Here is a 22,779-nt window from a genome sequence, read left to right as displayed (position 1 = left end):
GAAAGCTCCATCATAGTATCTCCAATGTGCAGTCTGTGTGCAATGGCAAATTATTGGACTATATAGCAGATATATAGTTGGGTTGTTGTGGGTTTTTTTGGGCTATATGACCATGTTCTAGAGACATTCTCTCCTGATGTTTTGCTTGCATCTATGGCAAGCATCCTCAGAGATAGTTAGGTCTGTTGGAACTAGGAAAGTGGGTTTATATATCTGTGGAATGACCAGGGTGGGACAAAGAACTCTTGTCTGCTGGAGCTAGGTGTGAATGTTTCAACTGACCACCTTGATAAGCATTTGATGGCCTGGTTGTGCCTGGGGCAATCTTTTGTTGAGAGGTGATTAGATGTCCTTGTTTGTTTCCTCTCTGTTGTTTTGCTATTGTAATTTTCGAGTTTTTTTTTAATACTGGTAGCCAGATTTTGTTAATTTTCATGGTTTCCTCCTTTCTGTTGAAATTGTCCACATGTTTGTGGATTTCAATGGCTTCTCTGTGTAGTTTGACATGGTGGTTGTGAGAGTGGTTCAGCATTTCTGTGTTCTGAAATAATATGCTGTGTAATAATATAATAAAATAATATATATAATAACAATAATAATAAGTAGAGTAAAATAATAAATGTAATAATAATAGTAGAGTAAAATAATAAGTATAATAACAATAATAGAGTAAAATAATAACTATAAAATAATATCTCCTAGCCTGCTGTGGCACAGTGGTCTGGGAGTCAGCTGCATTAAGATCACTACTGACCAAAAGGTCATGAGTCCGAAGCCAGCCCAGGTCAGAGTGAGTGTCTGACAAATTTGTGTAGCTTGCTGTTGACCTTTGCCGCCTGAAAGACACTTGCATCCGTCAAGTAGGAAATTTAAGTACCGCCTACGCGGGGAGGTTAATTTAACTAATTTACGATGCCATAAAAATCTCAAGCAAACCTGCAAAGAATGAGGAAGTACTTCATCAGTGTCACAAATGGATGGTGAAGCAACAGCTCCCCTGGTGGCCAGAATTCGAGCATACCTTCATGAAGCTTAAATTGCCTCTATTTTTGTCTCTATATGTTGTGTGTTTATGGCATTGAATGTTTGCCATGTACATGTACATTGTAATCCACCCTGAGTCCCCTGCGGGGTGAGAAGGGCGGAATATAAATACTGTAAATAAATAAATAAATAATAATGTAAATGTAATAATAATAATACATGTAATAAAAATAGTACTAATTACAGAGGAAAATAATAAATAACATTGACTTGATTATAATCTGAGGGGGGCTTTTTCAATCTAAAAAAGGGGCTGAAAAACTAGACTTACACTCGAATAGATACAGTAACTGATTTGAACTGGGTTATATTGCAGTCTAAACTCATATAAACCAGATCAATGTGGTTAATCTGCTACACCACATTAGTTCTATATGTTTGTCTGTAATCCCACTGCTTTGCTCTTGAAGCAGAGGGGTCTTGTTTTTATCTGTGCAGGGAGAGGATTAAAGCGCAAAATATAGTGTACTATCCACATTTACAGGTTTACCTTTTGTGGATTGGATTACTCATGGGCTTGAGTTGTATATTCTCTCTATCAATCTCTGCCTCTTCCATTGTGACCGTGCTAGACACTGACTCTAAAATTACAGTGGATGACATATAATTGTGTTGGTGGCGATCGAGATTCTTAGAAAGACATGTTTTTCATTTGCATCTTTAGCACTTTTGTCTTGTGCCTCTAATCCCTGAGAAAGTGGAGGACCTACTATCGTATGCGTGAGAAATCTGAGGATCAGAAAGAGTGGTGCTTTTGTGGAAAGCACTGAGTCAGAATCAAGTGGCCCTCAAGAGCCTTGTTTCTCTGTTTTGGTTGTTGGGCAATCCACTTTCCAGATTATCACTATAGATAATGTTCCAACTGTATACTTGCAGCACCTGCCAATGCTGTAACCCAGTCCTTTGTGTGTCCTTGTTACAATGCTCATTGGTCTTTCATGTAAACTTGGGGCCATCGGTAACCAACAGAAGTGGTAGAGAGACTTTACGGACACCCTGTATTCTCAGTTACCCAAGAGTCTGTTGTGAAGGAGCGTAAAATTACTGCCACCAAATGTGTGAGGAAGCCCTGTAATTCTCAGCATCAACTTAGGAGCTGGTTTATAAAGGGACTATTAGTTACAGAAGTATTTATTTATTTGATAGCGTAGCGTTTAATGTCCCTGGTTTGGTTTTTCTACTTATGCAGGCTGTTTGACTTAGGAGAAACTGTATCAGGCAAGACTTGAGGAGAACAGTAACAATTTTATTGGAACAAGCAAGGTATAACAGATTAGATTGTTTCTTCACAAGAGGCACAAATCTTGATAGGTTATATTAGTAAGGTTTCATGAGTAACTTTAGGTACAGACTTTAAGAGGTTTCTATAAGCAGATGTATCTTTCCTAGACAACTGTCCTAATAAAACAAATAAGCTAAAAGGCTTATTTAACAGAATTGGCTCCCAGCCAAACCCTGATTCTTAATATTAAAGAACCAGTCTTCCCTATAGTTCTCTAACTATAGTATTCCTGATGGTTTCTCACACACCACAGGATCAACTACCTTCTCCTGTAACTCTTTGGTCACAGACTAGTTCCCTGTTTCTCCCACTAGAGAAATCAGTCTTCCCTGTAACTCTACCGGTCACAGACTGCCACTTTCAAACAGCTGCCCCGTGAAGTGATAGTTGGCTCCGCCCCCGTTGCTATGGCAACTCTGCTCAAGTCACCATCTCTAACAAAATATAATCCTACATACTTACCATTTATTAACTAATGTTTAAACAACACATAACCATAAGAATAAAAGTTACACATCGTCACACCTGTGCATCTGTATGAGATTTGCAATTGAGTTCATTGTTGTTGTGTGCCTTCAAGTCATTTCTAGCCCTTGGCAATGCTAAGGCAAACCTGTCATGGGGTTTTCTTGGGAAGATTTATTCAGAGGGGAATTGCCTGAAGCAGCATCAGGTGTGCAAAGCAAGTTATTTTTTTGTTGCCAGGAGAAATGGTTGGGCCAGAAACCCATTAGTCTAATGTAGGTATGGCCAAACCCAGGCCCGGGGGCTGGATGCGGCCCCATGGGCTCTTTTCTCAGGTCCTCCTCTCTCACATCATCCTACCCTTCCTTCCTTCTCTCTTTCCTTCCTCCTTCCTTCTCTTCCATCCTTCAATCTGTCTTTCGTTCCTTCTTTCCATCCTTTTGTTCTTCCCTCCCATTTGTCTTTCATTCCTTCTCTCTTTCCTTCCTCCTTACCTTCCTCTGTTCCCTCCATCTTTCCCCTGCCTGCCTGCCTTCCTTCCTCCCTTCCTCCCCTTTTTGTCTTTCTTTCTTTCTCTTTCCTTTATCCTCCCCTTCCTTCCATCCATCCTTCTCTTCATCCCTTCCTTCCTTGTCTTTTTCCTTCCTCCTTCCCTTCCTTCCTTCCTTGTCTCCTTCCTTCCCTTTTCTCTTTCCTTCCTTCCCTCTATCCCTCTTCCTCCCTTCCTCCCTTTCATTCTTCCTTCCTTCTAGCTTCCCTTCCTCCTTCCCTTCCTTCCTTCCTTCCTTCCTTCCTTCCTTCCTTCCTTCCTTCCTTCCTTCCTTCCTTCCTTCCCTCTTCTCTTTCCTTCCTTCCCTCTTTCCTCCTTCCTTCCCTCTCTCCCTCTTTCTCCCTTCCTTTCATTCTTCCTTCTCTCTTCCCTTCCTCCTTCCCTTCTTTCCTTCCTTCCATCCTTCCCTTTTCTCTTTCCTTCCTTCCCTCTTTCCTCCTTTCGTCCCTCTCTCCCTCTTCCTCCCTTCCTCCCTTTCATTCTTCCTCCCTTCTTTCCTTCCTTCCTTCCTTCCTTCCTTCCTTCCTTCCTTCCTTCCCTTTTCTCTTTCCTTCCTTCCCTCTTTCCTCCTTCCTTCCCCCTCTCTCTCTTTCTCCCTTCCTTTCATTCTTCCTTCTCTCTTCCCTTCCTCCTTCCCTTCTTTCCTTCCTTCCATCCCTTTTCTCTTTCCTTCCTTCCCTCTTTCCTCCTTCCTTCCCTCTCTCCCTCTTTCTCCCTTCCTCCCTTTCATTCTTCCTTCCTTCCTTCCTTCCTTCCTTCCTTCCTTCCTTCCTTCCTTCCTCCTTCCCTCCTTCCCTTCCATCACTGGGCAGCCAGTCCTCCTAACATGGAGTGCTAGCATTTGGCTCTCAAATTAGAAAGCTTGTACTTGCCCGGTCTAATGTGAAGATTCATCTGGATTGATGGTTGGGCCAAATATATTTAAAGGGTCGATCTAAGAAGGTTTCATTTCCTGCTATAACTGAGTTATTTGGGTGAGATTACGTCTTACTCACCTTAGGTAGGTGAACCCAATGCTTGGAAATAGTCCTTTTGTGGATTGCAATTGGCCCTCTGCTCTAGTGGATTAAACTTTTGTGGATTTGATTATTTGTGGATTAGATTAATATCTTCTCTCTAGGAATCACTAGATCCTCCAGCACACTTTTGTGGCCCACTTCTGGCAGAAGTTGACCATAGTTATTCCGGTGGATCTAGAAATTCCTAGTGAGAAGACTTACATAGGTTTTTGTAGGGTTGTAGGTTTTTTGGGCTATATGGCCATGTTCTAGAAGCATTCTCTCCTGACGTTTCACCTCCATCTATGGCAGGCATCTTCAGATGTTGTGAGGTAGGTTTTTGTAGGTTCTCCAGCATGATTATATTGGCAGAAGTTGTGCTGGACATTCTGGAGATATTTTTAATTTCACGCGTTCCATGACAGTGGGTATTTGGGCATGTTTTATAATCTCAGTCATGGATAGTTTTTGTAAATCATCAATATCTGGAAACGGGAATAACAAAATACTATATGTACAAGTGGACCCTTTAGTAGAAGAGTATCGGCATTTTACTGTCCACTACTCCATCTTAAGGAAGAGTAACCTGAGGTAGCAGTACTGATCCAAGTACAGATATATATAGTAGTACTTTGCTGCTGAAGTTGCAGTCATAGTATACCATGGGTATTTGAGAACAAAACTGTCATTACATCCTATGTTTCTTGAGATAGTTAGAGAATTCAGCATTCCACTCACTTCCAAAGATTAGAGATGGTTATTTTCCTGGTTGTTCGTGCCATCACATCGAACGGAAGGGAAGTAAGAGAAAAACACAGATCTTGCAGTTTCCTGACCCACCTTCACTTTGTACCAAACAGTTGACCCTTGATGGTGTAAACAAATGGAGGGATGTTGGAGGCACCATCCTTGGATTGCATGAGAAGCCTGCAGAGTATGCAATGCAGACCCAGCCAAAGCTGAGCACACCTTTCCTATGCAGTATTTTCACTTGCATTCAGCTGGATGGCAGCTCCGTATTCAAGGATGGAGAGAGCTGCTCTTGTCTTTCCATTGGAAGATACTGCTTAGCTGTAGAGCTGTATGCAATGGCGTAGTTATGATGTTTCCTCCTGTGCCAGTGTAGCTTCGTACGTTCCTTGTCTGTAGTCCTTTCCTTTGTCCTCTTGTGCAGATGCTATCCATCCTATATCCTATATAAATAGACATATATAGTATTTCTTTTTCGCCTATGCTAATGTTTAATGATTTTCTTTTCCAGTATGACAGATTAAACCTAATCAAAGTAAGGACTTGATTCTATCTTTTCTGTGTTCTCCTCCTGTCGGTTCTCCACTTTTCCCTTTAGACTGTCACCTTGTTATTCCAATTCTTAGGTAAAGCAGTGGGCTAGAATGGCATGATTTGGGTGGGAGGGCAGGGCAGGGTGGTGAATGTGTTCTGAATCCATCAAGTATAAGGTAAAGATAAAGGTATCCCCTGACATTAAGTCTAGTTGTTTCTGACTCTGGGGAGTGGTGCTCATCTCCATTCCTAAGCCGAAGAGCCGGCGTTGTCCGCAGACACCTCCAAGGTCATGTGGCCAGCATGACTGCATGGAGTGCCATTACTTTCCTGCAGAAGCGGCACCTATTGATCTATTCACATTTGCATGTTTTTGAACTGCTAGGTTGGCAGAAGCTGGGTTCTAACAGGGGGAGCTCACCCTGCTTCCCAGATTTGAACCGCCAACCTTTTGATCAGCAAGTTCAGCAGCTCAGCGGTTTAACCCGCTGCACCTCCATCAACTATACATGGCTTGAAAATATTCAGAAACAATTCCAGAAGGCAAATGTTGATATTGCTATTTTATATAAGGGGAACCAATTTTCTGTTGCACATAATGGGACTTGAAAACCAATAGATTTTGGTATCCACTGCAGATACCAAGGGCCCAATTTATGTACAACATTTTGCCTGAGATGGACTGCCACCCTCTAAAAATGACCACTCGATAGATTTATTTTAAGAGCATTTCTGGTTTATCTTTCAGACGACATTCCATATTCTGTTAGAAAGAAGAGTCCAAAAACAAACAAAAAAAATTCAAAATATTCAAAAGTAAATAATATTAAAGAAAAGACACAATACAATCACATAAATAAAACATGGATGACATCCTCAAGCTGCAGAAAAGTACCTCAGAATTGCTGGCCACGGCCAAAGTGGAAGTCCTAATCCTGAACCAGAGTTTAGGAGTCACTAATCTAAATAAAATAGGAGTGGAATCTAGATATCAAAAAATTGCCTTTTGAGTAAGTGAAACATCACTGTTTTAGGTTTTTTATGTTCTTTGTTGTGAGCCAGGCTGGTTTAGTGAATCCAGTCTATGGTTTAAGATGTAGGTATGTTGCTCAATCTATATAAATAAAAATGTAATGTTCGTTTGTGGGATTAGCATAACTCAAAAAACATTGGATGAATTGACAGCAAATTTGGACACAATACACATATCAGGGCAACAAATGACCATCACTCAGAAAAACACTAAAAAACACATCAGAAGGGACTTAAAAAGCAAAAAAATACATTACAACACATGTGCAAAACCACATATATACACGCAAGCACACATATATACAGACATATATACACACATATATACATGCACAAAATACATATACACAGATTGGGTCACAGCAACACGTGGCAGAAGACAGCTAGTCTACATAAATAAAAATGTAATATTTGTTTGTGGGATTAGCATAACTCAAAAACCACTGGACGAATTGACACCAAATTTGGACACAATACACGTATTAGGCCAACAAGTGACCATCACTCATAAAAACTCATAAAAACACAGTAGAAGAGACTTTAAAAGCAAAAAAATAACTTTACAACACATGCACAAAACCACGCACACACGCACACACACACACCATATTTATTTATTTATTTATTATTTATTTATTTCGAGGTTTTATATACCGACCCTCTCACCTTCAAAGAGGGATTCGGACCGGTTCACAACATATGTTAACATACCAAAAATATACAATAACAACACAATGCCACTTCATTACACGATTAAAATATCAGCACCATACACATTAAAATATTAACATCCTAGTTAAAAGAGCCAAATCGTCCAACACCATCACAATCACATTCATCATCCTCCTTTCATGTGGGCAAAGAATTAAATCAGTTGTCAAATGCCACGTTCCACAACCAGGTCTTTGTTAGTTTCCTGAACGTCATGAGGGAGGGGGCAGTTCTAATCTCTAATGGCAGGGAGTTCCAAAGTCGAGGGGCCACCATCGAGAAGGCCCTGTCCCTCGTCCCCACCAGCCGTGCTTGTGCAGGCGGAGGGACCGAGAGCAGGGCCCCTCCAGACGATCTTAGTGGTCTTGATGGTTCGTAGGGGAGAATACGTTCGGAGAGGTAAACAGGGCCGGAGTCGTTTAGGGCTTTATAGGTTAACACCAGCACTTTGAATTGTGCTCGGAAGCTAATCGGCAGCCAGTGGAGTTCGAGTAACAGCGGAGTGGTGTGCTCCCTGTATCCCGCACCTGTATACATGCAAACACACATATATACACATATACACAAACATATATACACACAACGCACACATACACAGGCTGGACAACAGCAACATGTGGCAGGGGTTGGCTAGTGACTTATAAATGGCTGCCTTTCCATAATTCTAGCCTACTAAGCTGCCCAAGAACTTGTGATGCATGTAAGAATTGCAGGATCAAGCCTGTAAAGGAAGCATGCATCCTATGTTTATCCTGAAAGAACAGCCCAGCTTTGCTGCGTTTTGAATATGAGAAAAAATAAACCTAAAGACACTGCCCAAGTTTGCAATGGAGTCCATGCCTTCTAGCTTTGGAATGCCTGATTTAGGATATTAGGCGTGATTGTGGTGATGCGTTTTCCCTCTCCACTTTGGCTCAGTTGCGAATTTATTGCAAAAATCCCAAGACAATTGCTAATCGATCATTGCTTGGCAGTTCCAGGTTAGATGTGACACTTAAGTATATGAGTAACAGTATCCTTCTGTGGGTGTTCGGGGTGCTTTCCTACTCAATTGGTAACTTGGGATCCATGTTGGCTTTGGTGGGATAAACACTTAAACTTTCATTGTAGATTCCTGCAAATTCCATTCTTTGCAATTTGCCCACCTTTGCGTTTACCAAAGTTTATTATAACACTTTCCTAAACCTTTCTCTTCGTTCCTCTTTTTCTTTTCTTTAGTGCCAAAGGTCCATACTAACTTTTTCTTTTTTGTTTTATTTTGTCCTTACAGAAAAGCCAGAGTTGGTACAATGTAAGTACTTCAGTTTTCTTTATCACTCAATGCATGCAGGGAGGGAGGGAAGGAGAACGAATTGAGCTGGATGGACATGAGATCTTGCAACTTCATTGGACGCAGGGATTTTAAATAAGCGGCATGGGGAGAAATTGCAGCCAGTACTGACTTCATAAAGAAGGGTTTCTTAGCAAACCAACAGACTACTACTTCAGCCGTGGATTACCTTGCACGTAAATCGATCATACATTGCAACTACTATCAGACAGGAAGGCATAGATATGAAATAGTCCATGTATTGATTGTTTGGGTCCAACTTGGAATATACTACTTTGCTTATTGGATTTTTCTGTCTCCCTTTTGCACTTACTTGGCACAATAGGAAGAGCTCCATTTCTTGCTGTGTGCCTTCAAGTCATTTTGGACTTACAGAAACCCCAAGGAGAGCCTTTCATGGGGTTTTCTGGGGCAGGGAGTATCAAACCTGCTCAATATCACCCAATGGGTTGTCAAGGCTCAGTGTGGAATCACACCCCTACTCTCAAGAGTCTTAGCCCAATGCTCAAACCTAGATAGTTGTAAAAGCTTCCATGGCCACAAGCAGAACTTCTCTGTTTTATTCTCTTTCCTTAGAATCATAGAATCATAAAGTTGGAAGAGACCTCATGGGCCATCCAGTCCAACCTCCTGCCAAGAAGCAGGAAAATTGAATTCAAAGCACCCCCGACAGATGGCCATCCAGCCTCTGTTTAAAAGCTTCCAAAGAAAGAGCCTCCACCACACTCCGAGGCAGAGAGTTCCACTGCTGAACAGCTCTCACTGTCAGGAAGTTCTTCCTAATGTTCAGATGGAATCTCTTTTCTTGTAGTTTGAAGTCATTGTTCCACATCCTAGTCTCCAGGGCAGCAGAAAACAAGCTTGCTTCCTCCTCCCTGTGACTTCCTCTCACATATTTATACATGGCTATCATGTCTCCTCTCAGCCTTCTTTTCTTCAGGCTAAACATGCCCCACTCTTTAAGCCGCTCCTCATAGGGCTTGTTCTCCAGACCCTTGATAATTAATTATTTATTTACTATATTTGTATACTGCTCTTCTCAGCCCTAGGCCAACTCATTTTAGTCGCCCTCTTTGGATTATGTTTTATATACCCCAATGACCTCAATAATATATGCTTAAGGGGTGGGGCATTCTGTCCAATGTCTGACAGTTATTGTTTGTGTTTGAAGAAAGCAATGGGGGGGGGGGGGGTGTACGATGTGAAATTCGCTAACAGCCCTTCATGTTTTTGTTTGACTGCAGATAAAGTACCAAAAGCCCGTTTTACTAAGCTAAGATAGGAACTAGAGTTTTGCCTGTAGCCTGTGCAGTCAAAGCTATAAACCACTATGGCTTCAAGTTGGTTTAAATAAACTGGTTTGTTTCCCTTGGTTTGGACAAAATGGGAAATTGAGGCTAATTAGAGGTAGTGGTTTGATTGCTCGTAGTGTCAAAGGAGGAGTGAAATTAATTGTCTGCATTTGTAGAGGACACATCCGTGTCATTGTCATGGCTCCAAACCAGATTGTTGAGTTGTTTTTTCCTGGTATCTTGTCCAGTCAGCTTCCTCAGAAAGAGCCTCCTTGAAGACTGAGTAATAAAATAATTTTCTATATAAATAAAAATGTAATGTTTGTTTGTGGGATTGACATAACTCAAAAACCACTGGACACAAGACACCAAATTTGGACACAAGACACCTATCAGGCCAACGAGTGACCATCACCCATAAAACACTGAAAAACACAGCAGAAGGGACGTAAAAAGCCAAAACATTAAAAAATTACAATGTATGCACAAAACCACACACATATATAAGAAAACACACATACACACACACACACACACACACACACACACACACACACATATATATACACACAAAGCACATATACACAGACTGGGCCACAGCAACACGTGGCAGGGGACAGTTAGTATATAAATAAAAATGTAATGTTCGTTTGTGGGATTAATGCAACTCAAAAACTCCTGGAGAAATGTATATGAAATTTGGACACAAGACACCTATCAGGCCAACGAGTGACCATCACTCATAAAACACTATAAAACATAGCGGAGGGGACTTAAACATCCAAAAGCAAAAAGATGCTACAGCTCATGTATAAAATTACTCCCCCTGGCAAACAAAACACACAATAGCATATCCACACTCTCTTCCGGACTATAGCTCCCAGCATCCCCTAGACCAGGCCCTTTAGGAGAGGAGGACGGTCAAAATGTACTGCTTCCAAACTGCAAGCTTTCTTCTCCTTGGATTTCTTTGATAGCATCCCAATCCCTGCATATTACCAAATTCTTATTCCTGGACTGCAACTCCCAGAAACCCCCCACATAGATAGGTAGGTAGGTAGATTGAATGATCAGGAGGACTGCTGGGAGTTGCAGTCCAAGTATAGGTAGAGAAGGAAGAAAGGGGAGGAAGAGGAAGGGAAAGAAGAGGGGGCGGGGAAGAAGGGAAGAGGAAGAGAAGGAAGGAAGGAGGAAATTTCCCTCACAGGCACTCTTAAATCCCAGAAACTGATTCCAGCTAATTCCAACCTTTGGTTTCAGTTGTCGGAGTCTCTTGGACCAGCGTAAACATTGAGCCTCCCTGCGGTTCTGGCTTATCTCCAAACTGCGACTATTATCGTTGACCCGACTGGGTGTCAAGTTATCTTGCAAGTTCGGGCCAGGAGGAAAAGGGAGTGAATTTTCTTCTCTCGGTCTGACAGAAACTTTCTCATGAGAACTTGGCTTTCCCCCTGAAGCCTCTAAATCAAAGCCTGTAGGATTTTTATTGCCCAAAGTGTCTCCATCTTGAACCTCGTCCTCATTGATCCAAATTAGGTCCATCAACATTAGCATCAACATTAGCATCAGCATTAGGCAATACAATCAGAGATTCAGGCTCAGGTTCACACACAGGCTGAGTCCCAACAAGCACTATAACTACAGGTAGGGAAAACTAGTAAAGTGCAAGGACTAGATGTTGGGTCATAGCTGGGGGCCAAAATTATCTGGGGAACTGTCTGATCCAAAGCACAGTGTAACATCCACATTTTTAGATCTTTACAACAGGTGGACAGGGTGGGTGCCAGCCTAATCTCCCTGGGGAGAGAGTTCCAGAGCTGGGAGGCCACCACCGAGAAGGCCCTCTCTCTTGCCTCCACCAACCACGCTTGTGACAGGGATGGGAGTGAGAGGAGAGCCTCCACAGAAGATCTTAAAGATTGCACAGGTTCATCAGGAAAAATACGGGTGCGAAGATAGTTGGGCGTCCCCTGGGCAACGTTTCTTGTAAACAGCTAATCTTTCCAATCCAAAAGCATTGCTTTACAATATTCTATGCAGTGCTCTTGACACAAAATAAAATAAGATTCCTAGATTAAGAAACTTAATGTTGTGCAGCACATTCTTCCTTGAGAAAATTCACTTCCTTTGCATGTTTTCTAGCCTGCAACAAGGCTTCTGTGTATATGCTTGTAAGAGCCAAAAAGCAGACAGATGAGGAACTTTTGTGCACGTATGCCTAACTAGTTACATACACTTCTTTCCTTTCATCAGTCAAGATGAATAAATGTGGTTCTTCTTCAAGGTCTTAGTGAAACACACAACTGGGTGATACCGCAGTTGTGTGATTTCATGGATGATCGCTCGAAGAAACACAGTTACAACTAGGCAACCTGTCCTTCTGTAGAACCACATACTAGGGAGGTACGCAGTTCTCCTTGAGCTTTACTCTACCCTTTTCTCTTTACTTAATTCTTTCTCAGCCAATATCATTAACTTTTCCCTATTATTTTCATCCATAGTACCTTTGAAACCAGGAAATGAATTGGTTCTTAGTCATAGTTTCAGTATTGGATCTAAAGTTTTCCTGTCCTATGTCCGGTCATTGACCTAGAGCCACATGGACTGGCAAAGTAGAGAGAATTACTCAAAGTTGACTGAGGCCCTTAGCCAGGACAGGAGCTGCCAATGTAACCATATAGTATAATGCCAAAATTGTACTCTTGACTCGAGCATGGAAATGGCTTGAATAAAAACTAAAGGAAGCTCCTGAACCCAAAATTGCTGATGTTCATATATTGTCTTTACAAGAGCCTTGTATCTCAGGGCCCTGAGTTGCAACTGAGGCCCTTTCCATACAGCTGTATAAAATCCACATCGAATATGGCAGTGTGGACCCGGGGTCCATCCAGACATTACCTTTATCCCAGGAGTTCCTGCAGCAAACAGGAGGGTGGCCAAATGTCATTCCTTGTAAACACGGAAGCAATTGCTACGAACGGCAAAAAACATGAGATTTTCAGGTCTGGGAATATCCCAGTTTTGAGTCGAAAATCCGCATCTTCGAATGTCTGTATGTCCCTGCACTTGGAAAGCCACAGATTTTTTTTTCTGGGTTTGTTCCCAAGTTTTAGATGTCTGTTTCTGATTGGTAGGTTCCTAAAAAAAAGGTGGAAGCTGAGTAGAAGGCGAACACTTTGTGTGCTGAAAATGTCATAAAATGTGTGGAGGGCTCATTTTCTCTGGCCAGGACAAAGTTGTGGCCCCTTAGTCAATGTTGTACATCTTTTCACAATAAGAGCAATCAGGAACAGACATACATAATCTGGAACAACACCCTGTCTGCACAAATGGAACTTTTGATTCGCATCTTCGCTTAAGCTTTAAAAAAATAAAAAACCACAACATTTTCAGGGGAAGTCTCATGGTGGCCATCTTGGGGGCAACAAAATCCTGCAACAGAGCAGCAAGTGGACTGTGGTGCAGCTGGCAGGGAGTCAGCTGCATTAAGATCACTACTGACCGAAAGATCATGAGTTCAAAGCCAGCCTGGGTCGGAGTGAGCATCTGACCGAATTGTGTAGCTTGCTGTCGGCCTTTGCAGCCCGAAGACAGCTTCATCTGTCAAGTAGGAAATTTAGGTACCGCTTATTCGGGGAAGCAAATTTAAGTAATTTACGAGGCCATAAAAATCTCCAGAAAGCATGCAAAGAATGAGGAAGTACCTCATCAGTGTCACAAATGGTTGGTGAAGGGACAGCTCCCCTAGTGACCAAAATGCCCTCAAGAAAAAAAAAAGCTGGAATGTTAAATTGCCTCTGTGTCTGTCTATATATGTTGTGTGTCTATGGCATTGAATGTTTGCCATGTATATGTACATTGTAATCTTCCCTGAGTCCCCTGTGGGGTGAGAAGGGAGGAATATAAATACTGTAAATAAATAAGTGTGGATGACGGAGGCCGAAATCCTGGGACCAACAGGTCTGTTACTGGACAACTTCTCAGGTCCCGGGATTTTTTTGTCCCTGACTAAAGCGCACAATTTAGTGCTGTCTGGAATCACCCTCAGATCACCCATTTGAAAGCAGATATTGTGGATTAACTGCCTTCATATTCTGGGTTGTATGGCTGTGTAGAAGGGCCCTAAATTATGGAAAATCTCAGGTGCTGGTTGGTAGATTTCTTTCTTTTTTTTTAAAAAAAAAATTTATTCATTATACTACAATACAACACAATACACATACTGAAAAGAAACAGAACCAAAGAAAAAGAGAGGGAGAAAAAATATGGAAAAATACAATAATAATAATAATAATAGGTTGATTTCCGTTCTTCCTCCTTTCACCCCAATAATAAAGAAAAAGTTTCTTCTATAGTCCCAACAAAAAAGATAATTTTTCCTCAGTCTTTGTCAAAAATCCTCTTATTTACCCTCCTTATTGATATAGTCTTCAAAAACCGTCCAATCTGCCATTTTTATTCCCTTTCCGTTGCTCGATTTTAGTAGAAATGTCAGTTTATCCATGTCCTTAATTTCCATTATTTTGTGCAACCATTGGATCTTAGAGGGAATTAACTCCATTTCCCTTGCATTTAATTAGAGAGAGAGAAAAAAATAAGACATGGAACATAACATACAAATTTTAATATGCCAGGCGGGGTCATATATGTGCATGCAAAAGCATACCCATTTCCCCAACAGAGTCATCTAGGAAAAGTAAACAACCTGCTGAACTTGACCAAAAAGGGATCTGTTTACCAGGTTTCTAATTCATGTTTTGAAATAATGTAGTCAACCTCCACATTTGCAGGTTTAACTTTTCTGAATATTATTATTTGTGGATTTAATTAATATGTTCTTTCTCAAGGTTCCCCAAGCTGACTTTGGGGTCAACTTCTGTTGTCCATAGGGTTGCACTAGATAAACTAGAGAGAACACGTCTCTAGAAGTCTCAAAGTCTTCCAGGGCAATTCTGTGGTCAACTTTGGTGGATGTTGATGATTGGGTCATACCATAGATTTCTAAAATGTTGTTCTTTCAGTAAAAAAAAATCCAGTGTCCTCCCTTTGAAGGGGAATTAGAGCCATAGAACCCCCTCATAAGGGAAATATTTATTTATTATTTTATTATTATTTATTTACTGTATTTGTATATCGCCTTTCTCAGCCAATTGGCAACTCAAAGCGGTTTCCAACAAATCAGTATACATAAAACATAATAGATAAAAAAACATTAAACAGTATAAGAACATCACAAAAAAAATAATAAGCAACATCATCAGCGTCTCATTATTCTCAAGCATTGTCCAATTCCATTGTCAGGTCATTCGATTTCCTATATTAGCTACTCTGTATTTGTAAACGCTTGTTCGAATAGCCACATTTTAACTTGCCTCTGAAACGTCAAGAGGGAGGGAGCAGATCTGATTTCCCTAGGGAGGGCATTCCATAGCCGAGGGGCCACCACTGAGAAGGCCCTGTCTGTCGTCCCTGCCAAACGTGCTTGTGACGAAGGCGGGACCGAGAGCAGGGCCTCCCTAGATGATCTTAAAGTCCTCAGTGCTTCTTAAGGGGAGATATTGCATTTATTGTATATACTCGGCATTGTCCAGGTGTCATTAGGACTGCTGCCTTCCTACTTTCTCCCTTCTCCAGTTACCTCACAATGTCTCTATGGCAAAACTCTGATAATGGTAGTCTCTTTGTGGTGGGCTCCTTGTGCCTCTTTCCTTCCCTCCTCCATTTCCTCTCATACACATGTAACCTTTCTTATCTAGTCACACCACAAGAAGGCCACTTCACCTAGCAACAGCCAATCCAGTGACATCACAGGAGGGCACTTCATCTAGCAACAGCATTTGAGGTTCAAACAGCAAACAAACAAATATGCTTTGACTTTTATATATATACATTTTCCACTCAAGTCCCAAATGATGCTGTCAATGTAGAGATTATTTCCTTGGGTTGTTTGCTTTCTGTTGTCATATATTGGCTCTATTTCTCCAAGGCTAACACAACAAACACCAGTCTGCATGTTTCTGCTACGACTTCTGCTGTCTCCATCAGTCAGGTTCAAATGCTATAGCTGGTCCTGGCCAATGGCTTTGGTTCCATCCCATTCCTTGATTCAGCCATATTGAATTACATGCAGCATGCAGCTTATGCTCTCTAATGGGCAAATGCATGAGTAGATCTAGTGACATTCGTTTGAGGTCTGCTATGTGGGTCAGGGTTGTACGTCTGCACCATGCATTCTTAGGACATTTGCAACAATGATGCCCGCAGTTGAGGTGTTCTCTACGCATGAAATTCCACAGCATTTCCAAAGCCACACTTTGAAGAAAAAGTCATGTTGGAGGATGTATTCCCAAAGGCTTTGATGGCTGGAATCACTGGGTTGTTGTAGGTTATATGGCCATGTTTTAGAGCAGGGGTCCTCAAACTAAGGGCCAGGGGCTGGATACGGCCCTCCAAGGTCATTTACCCGGCCCTCGCTCAGGGTTAACCTAAGTCTGAAACGACTTGAAACCACACAACAACAACAGCCAAAAGCAGACCCACACTTCCCACTGAAATACTAATAAGTTTATAATTGTTAAAATTGTTCTTCATTTTAATTATTGTATTGTTTTAAGTGTGTGTTTTTTTGCACTACAAATAAGATATGTGCAGTGTGCATAGGAATTTGTTCATGCTTTTTTTTCAAATTATAATCCGGCCCTCCAACTGTTTGAGGGACTGTGACCTGGCCCTCTGTTTAAAAAGTTTGAGGACACCCTATTCTAGAGGCATTCTCTCCTGACATTTCACCTGCATCTATGGCAAGCATCCTCAGAGGTAGTGACCTCACTACCTCTGAGGATGCTTGCCACAGATGCAGGCAAAACGTCAGGAGAGAATGCCTCTAGAACATGGCCATATAACCAAAAAAAACCTACAACAACCCATGTTGGAAGAGCTAGTCATGAGACATAATGTTGAGTTATGGGTTAAGAAGGAGTGCATAACCTTGGAGCTCCTTTAAGATCGACCCATTTATTTCAGAAGTTTTTGGTGAGCTGCATCCTAATTCTAGAGAGAAGAAAGCAATTGTGTGTGTGTGTGTGTGTGTGTGTGCAACCCTTTGTGTACTTTTAAAATAGCAACAGATTCAATAACTAAAGCAGGATATTATTATTATTATTATTATTATTATTATTATTATTTGATCCAAGGGCTGTTTGCATGACTGCCTGGCTACATGACAATCTGTATCCACGGATCATGTATGCATGTATATGATTTATTGTCAGTGTGTCCTTGTTGTTTTATTTCTGTTCTCTTGTTTTTTCCCCCCTCCATGTATTTTTCAGCATGAAAGACAACACATCCGGAGAGTAAGCACTGTCTGTGAATTTCTAGTTTATTTTGTCCTAGTTCTAGCGGCTAGAATCCAGACTCCTTTGACCAGGCAAAAACTCAGTGCTGAAATAGGGCTGGTGCCCTGCAAAGTGCAAAGTTTCTAAATTTAGCTGCATAGTTTGGAATGATGAACTTTCTAAATTTAACCGAGGTTATCGGTTCTACGGTTACCTACCTCACAAATATTGAGCAAACTGCGCATAACTACAGAGAGAAATGGTTTCTTGCCCACGTAACCCCAACCAAACCAAAAATATAATGTTTCTTGCACGGTGAGCATTTCTATTCTTGAAAAAGAAATGTTGTGAAACAGTTGTGTAATACTTGAGCATGGAAATGGGGCAAGTCTGCCACAAAAGAGTTCAAACTGTCCTACTTTTTTAAAAAAAATATTATTATGGGACAATTTTTCAAGAAGGTGGAAGCACCAGTCCTATTCCTGCACGTTTTTGCTGGTTTTCCTGTGTCTTTCCAGCCTTTTCCTGTTGATAGTGCCTCTTTTTTGCCAGTCTTCCTAGTTAGCCTTTCTGCTGTACAGATGTCCCTCCTTTCCACACTTTGTTTGCTTCCTTTCTCAAAATGAGCCTAGATCCCACTTGTGGACCTTCATCTATGGCTTGCTGCTTAGCCTCCCAAATGATCTTGAACTTGTTTGATTTCTATATAGAATGTGCCGAGCTGCTCAGATTTGAAGTGCCAATCCCAATTATTAAGAGGGCATACTTTTCCTTGCATGGTAAGGAACTTTCCTCCATCTGTAGCCATCTTCCATTTTCTACAACCAACCTCCAATTGGGCCCTGTGCTAGTGCTGAGGTTCCTAAGCACTTGCTAAGTTACTCTTTCATTGACATTGGTGGAATTAGGAACAGGCCAGTAGTTCTGAGATGTCAAACAAAGCAGAATGATTAATGGCACTTGTGCCCATTGGCATCAGTTCTACATGCTAGGAAAAGTGCCTCCATGAACCTAGGAGGCAGTATTTGAGAAATGTGGTTTTCAACCTTTTAAATCAATTGTTCCCAACATTTTTTAATCTGGGACCACTTGACCAGGGACCACTTTGACCAGGGACCTCTTGACCGGGGACCTCTTGACTGGGGACCACTTTGACCGGGGACCACTTAACTAGGGACCACTTTGACCAGGGACCACTTGACCAGGGACCACTTTGACTAGGGACCTCTTTGACCAGGGACCACTTCACCATGGACCATTTTGACTAGGGACAACTTTGACCAGGACCACTTGATCAGGGACCACTTTGACTAAGGACCACTTTGACCAGGGACCACTTGACCAGGGACCACTTTGACCAGAGACCACTTTGACCAGGGACCACTCTCTAACATTAGTACCAAAAGGGTTACAAATCGGTTTTTGGTCAACTTTAGATTCGGTTTGGTTATTTGGGGTGCAGACTCAGAAAATTGCATTGGATAGACCACATCAGCTCTAGTTTCTGATACAGAACACATGCCATCCAGCAGGCACCATCTGCTCGCCCACAGAAAACCATATTTAATAATCTAGAGCTGGTGGGGTAGTTGTAATCTTTCGTGGGTAGACAGTCTTTCCCCTCCCGACGGCCCTGTTGCCTCGGCACTATAAGAGGGTTTTGCAAGACCAGCCACTCTCATTGCTGCGTGGTTTCGAGGCATTAGTGTAATGATGGTGATACCGCAGACCATATTCTCATTCTTGCAGACCAGGTTGGGAATCACTGCTTTAAGTGGTTACAATACATGTAGCAGGCTTTCCATACAAGAACAGGTAAAATACTATTTTAAAATAAAATCAGAAATAATAAAACTATTCTACATGCAGAAATGTTATCAATAGATTGATAGAGAAATGAATGGGTAGATAGATAGATAGATAGATAGATAGATAGTAGTTTTTATTCTATTTCCTTAACAATGGGACCCAAGGAAGTTAACAACTTGTTTAGAAACTATGCAAATTAAATACTGTACAAAGTATAAATGTATGAATTATTGGAAAGATGATTAAACCATTTATAAAACATTAAAAACATTAACAGTCATTAAAAGATGATATAAAAAATTTAAAACATCACTAAACAACATTATAACCCTACTTGATTCAGTTTCTAAAAACATAATGGCATAAAGTTTTTCTGACTGGCAAGGGCAGGGAGAAGCTTCAAGGTTTGGGAGCAGCCAGCAAGAAGGCCCTCTCCCTTGATCTCACATTCGTGAAAGAACAGAGCCGCTATATCTCTAAGCCCCATCCCAGAGAAGCATTCTAGAAGGACGCTAAGGTTGATGGTATTGAAAACCACTAAGAGGTGCAGCAGAACCATCAGGGACACACTTCTCCTGTCTTGTTCTCTGCATAGACCATTCCCCAAGGTGACCAAAACCATCTCTGTTCCATAGTTAGGCCTGATACAGGATTGAAATGCATCCAGATAACCGCACCCATGAACCCTTGAGTTGAGAATCCAATTTAAATATACCAAATAATTGATTTCAGCATCTCCCTCTGACACTGATGTTTGGTTCTGGCCTCCAATGAAACCCCGGGAAAACATTTGCCTCTGCATTTCTCAGCAGACACTTTGAGCACACAAGGACATTTCCAATAATAGCACTCAAGAGGCTGTTTTACTCTCCTGAGCAATAAAGGGATTTCAGCACTCAGCTTCTGGGACTTTTTCAAAAAACAGGGCCTAACTTTGCTTTAATAAGGTGTTATAAAAGTTGAGCTACAGCTATAAATGTACACGCTTGCAGTGGCACAAATACTTGCTCCGCCAGGTAGTCTTTGAAACGTAGTAATACTGGGCAGTGCAAGTGCTGATAGCAGTGTTTACACTTTGTCCCCATAATCTTTAGAACAATCATGTGAAGGAAGCATTGTGATCCTCATATTGTCAATAGGAGCCTTGTGAATATTGTGAGTTAGACAAGATTTCCTTGGTTTATGCAAATCATGAGAAATGTTGTGGCCAGAGCTTGAGATCGTCTGTATGGAATCAACCATCTCTAGCACTCATCTACCTTTTCCCACCCACTCTTAGCCATAAACCAGTAGCAAAATATTGTACTCTAGGTTGGCATCCAAAGAACCAGTCTAAAAGGGCAGCAGCAATTATGCAAATCTGCATTGATTGAATTGAGCGCCAGTAGGGTGTAGGGCTATGACTGTAGACACCATAGTCAAACTCCAGTTTGGTCATGACAGCCACTGGGTAACCCTGATCACATCGCTCTCTCTCTAAACCTCAGAGGAAGTCAATGGCAAACCACTTCTGATCCAATCTTGCCAAGATAACCCCTAAACAGTTCAACCTCTGCCTATCTTCTTGATTGCATCTCCCTCTATGAATCGGCATGAACTTTAAGATCTTTTGGGGAGGCCCACCTTTCGCTCCACCGTCACACCCACCTTTCGCACCACCGTCACAAGCATGGTTGGTGGGGACGAGAGAGAGGGCCTTCTCGGTGGTGGCCCCCCACCTCTGGAATGACCTTCCTAGAGAAATAAGACAGGATCCATCCCCTCCTTTCGTAAGAGCTTGAAGACCTGGTGATTTAAACAAGCCTTTGAGAATGACAAGTTCCCAGATATTGTTGAATATTGACATATCTTAATCTAACAATTACCCAGATCACGTCTTCCTATTAGGCCTGGAAATGAATAGCCATAGACAATACCTATTATTTTTGTTGCCTGCTATAGCATTGCTCCTAATTTCACAGGCCCTCTAGAAATTGCACTAGCCTCGGCCAGGCCTTTTTTAATTGCATTGAACAGGCAGAATCATTTTAAATATATGTGATTTTTTATGCTTATATTGTTTTGTTAATTTTATGTTTATGTTGTTTATTCTGTATGTATTGATGATGCCACTTGGAAACAGCTTGGAAACCCTCAGGGAGATAGAGTGGTATATAAATAAAGTTTTGTTGTTGTTGATAATAGTATCACCTTAAGGTTGCTGTAGGTGGAAATGACTTGAGGGCACACAACAACAATAAATTGCTTCAATTTCACTGACCCCGAAACCTAGATCTTTTAACATGAATGAGGACCTCTTCAAGTGGCCAAAAACAAAACAACATCTCAATTTTAGAGGAAATAATAAATTTAAATTTAAAACTCAATCTGTAAAAGACTACCAGACTCTGAATTTCTCTGTGTTCTTATCCTGAGTTCAGAAAACCTTTTTGCCAACCTTTGGCTGCAGTAACACGAAACAGGAATTGGCTAAGGACAAATCCCTCCACCATAGTCAAACTTTACTTAGATAGGGAAGCTGTCGTTCCTTAAACTTTAGAGCTCGCAGGTCAAATCTGGCCCTTCCCATCACTTTATGTGGCTCACAAGGCTTTCAAATTTTTTGGTCGTGTTAGGAGTGACTTGAGAAACTGCAAGTCGCTTCTGGTGTGAGAGAATTGGCCGTCTGCAAGGACGTTGCCCAGGGGATGCCTGGATGATTTGATGTTTTATCAGGCTTTCAGTGTCAGGGCAAGATGGTTATATTTATACAATCTTACAATTACAAATGCCCCTTTGAAGGCAGTGAAAATGGGTTGACAGCCCAGCCTTAGAGGCCCTGTTACTCAAATTGCAGTGTTGGTATAATGCTTCTAACATATGTTAAACTGTGGGGCAGACTTTGAAAATATATATGGGTGTTGCTTTGCCTTTTGCTTGCTTCTTTGGACATCAGGAACTGTTTCTTGGATGGCCAGCTTCCTATCTAATATTCAATGTCTACATCCTGTGGTCCTATACCAGGCATGGGCAAACTTTGGCCCTCCGGGTGTTTTGGACTTCAACTCCCACAATTCCTAACAGCCAGCAGGCTGTTAGGAATTGTGGGAATTGAAGTCCAAAATACTTGGAGGGCCAAAGTTTGCCATGCCTGTCCTATACCATGGTGTCATGTACTGTCACAGTAAACAACACAATGCCCAGCAATTCCTAGAGTTAGTGGGATTCAGGCAATCACTCAACCAATGTTATGCAACTCCTACCTGTTATAGTTTCCCACACATAATATACATTGAGATTTTAAGTGTGTATGTGTATTTAGATGCATAAATATGCATACGTACATACACATGATCCCCAATGTAGAGAATGCTATGGTTGTGTGACATATACACTGCAACCCCTGTGTCTGCACCTTCTGGTGGAAAGCTATCATAGAGTTGCACTGGAAGACCTAGGAAATGTCTAGAAAGGAAAACTTTCCAGCATTGCTAGATCTTCTTCTTCTTCTTCTTCTTCTTCTTCTTCTTCTTCTTCTTCTTCTTCTTCTTCTTCTTCTTCTTCTTCTTCTTCTCCTCCTCCTCCTCCTCCTTCTTCGGCAATCCCTTGTTTTCCAAGCATGATGGTCTTCCAAGTGTACCGTCTTGGAAATGGATACGTCGGTGA

At 41.5% G+C, this 22,779-nt stretch overlaps 1 protein-coding gene across 13 annotated transcripts in view; it reads left to right on the top strand.

Moving 5' to 3' along the window:
* The window catches only part of GRAMD1B (GRAM domain containing 1B), a 279,261-nt gene that overhangs the window by 212,518 nt on the left and 43,964 nt on the right, over positions 1 to 22,779 (top strand). For 5 of the 13 annotated variants that reach the window (XM_060787696.2, XM_060787695.2, XM_060787706.2 and 2 more), the window contains 4 exons: positions 5,601 to 5,624; positions 8,637 to 8,657; positions 17,320 to 17,343; positions 18,036 to 18,104. In XM_060787696.2, the coding sequence (XP_060643679.2) occupies positions 5,601 to 5,624; positions 8,637 to 8,657; positions 17,320 to 17,343; positions 18,036 to 18,104 (138 nt within the window). The remainder of the gene's footprint in view (positions 1 to 5,600; positions 5,625 to 8,636; positions 8,658 to 17,319; positions 17,344 to 18,035; positions 18,105 to 22,779) is intronic. The other 8 variants (XM_060787708.2, XM_060787700.2, XM_060787699.2 and 5 more) reach the window with 5 other exon arrangements.

This window comes from Anolis sagrei, chromosome 7, assembly GCF_037176765.1.
Source record: "Anolis sagrei isolate rAnoSag1 chromosome 7, rAnoSag1.mat, whole genome shotgun sequence".
Lineage (NCBI taxonomy): Eukaryota > Metazoa > Chordata > Lepidosauria > Squamata > Dactyloidae > Anolis > Anolis sagrei.
The sequence above is the reverse complement of the archived record's forward strand: the minus strand, read 5'-3'. Positions and strand labels throughout refer to the sequence as shown.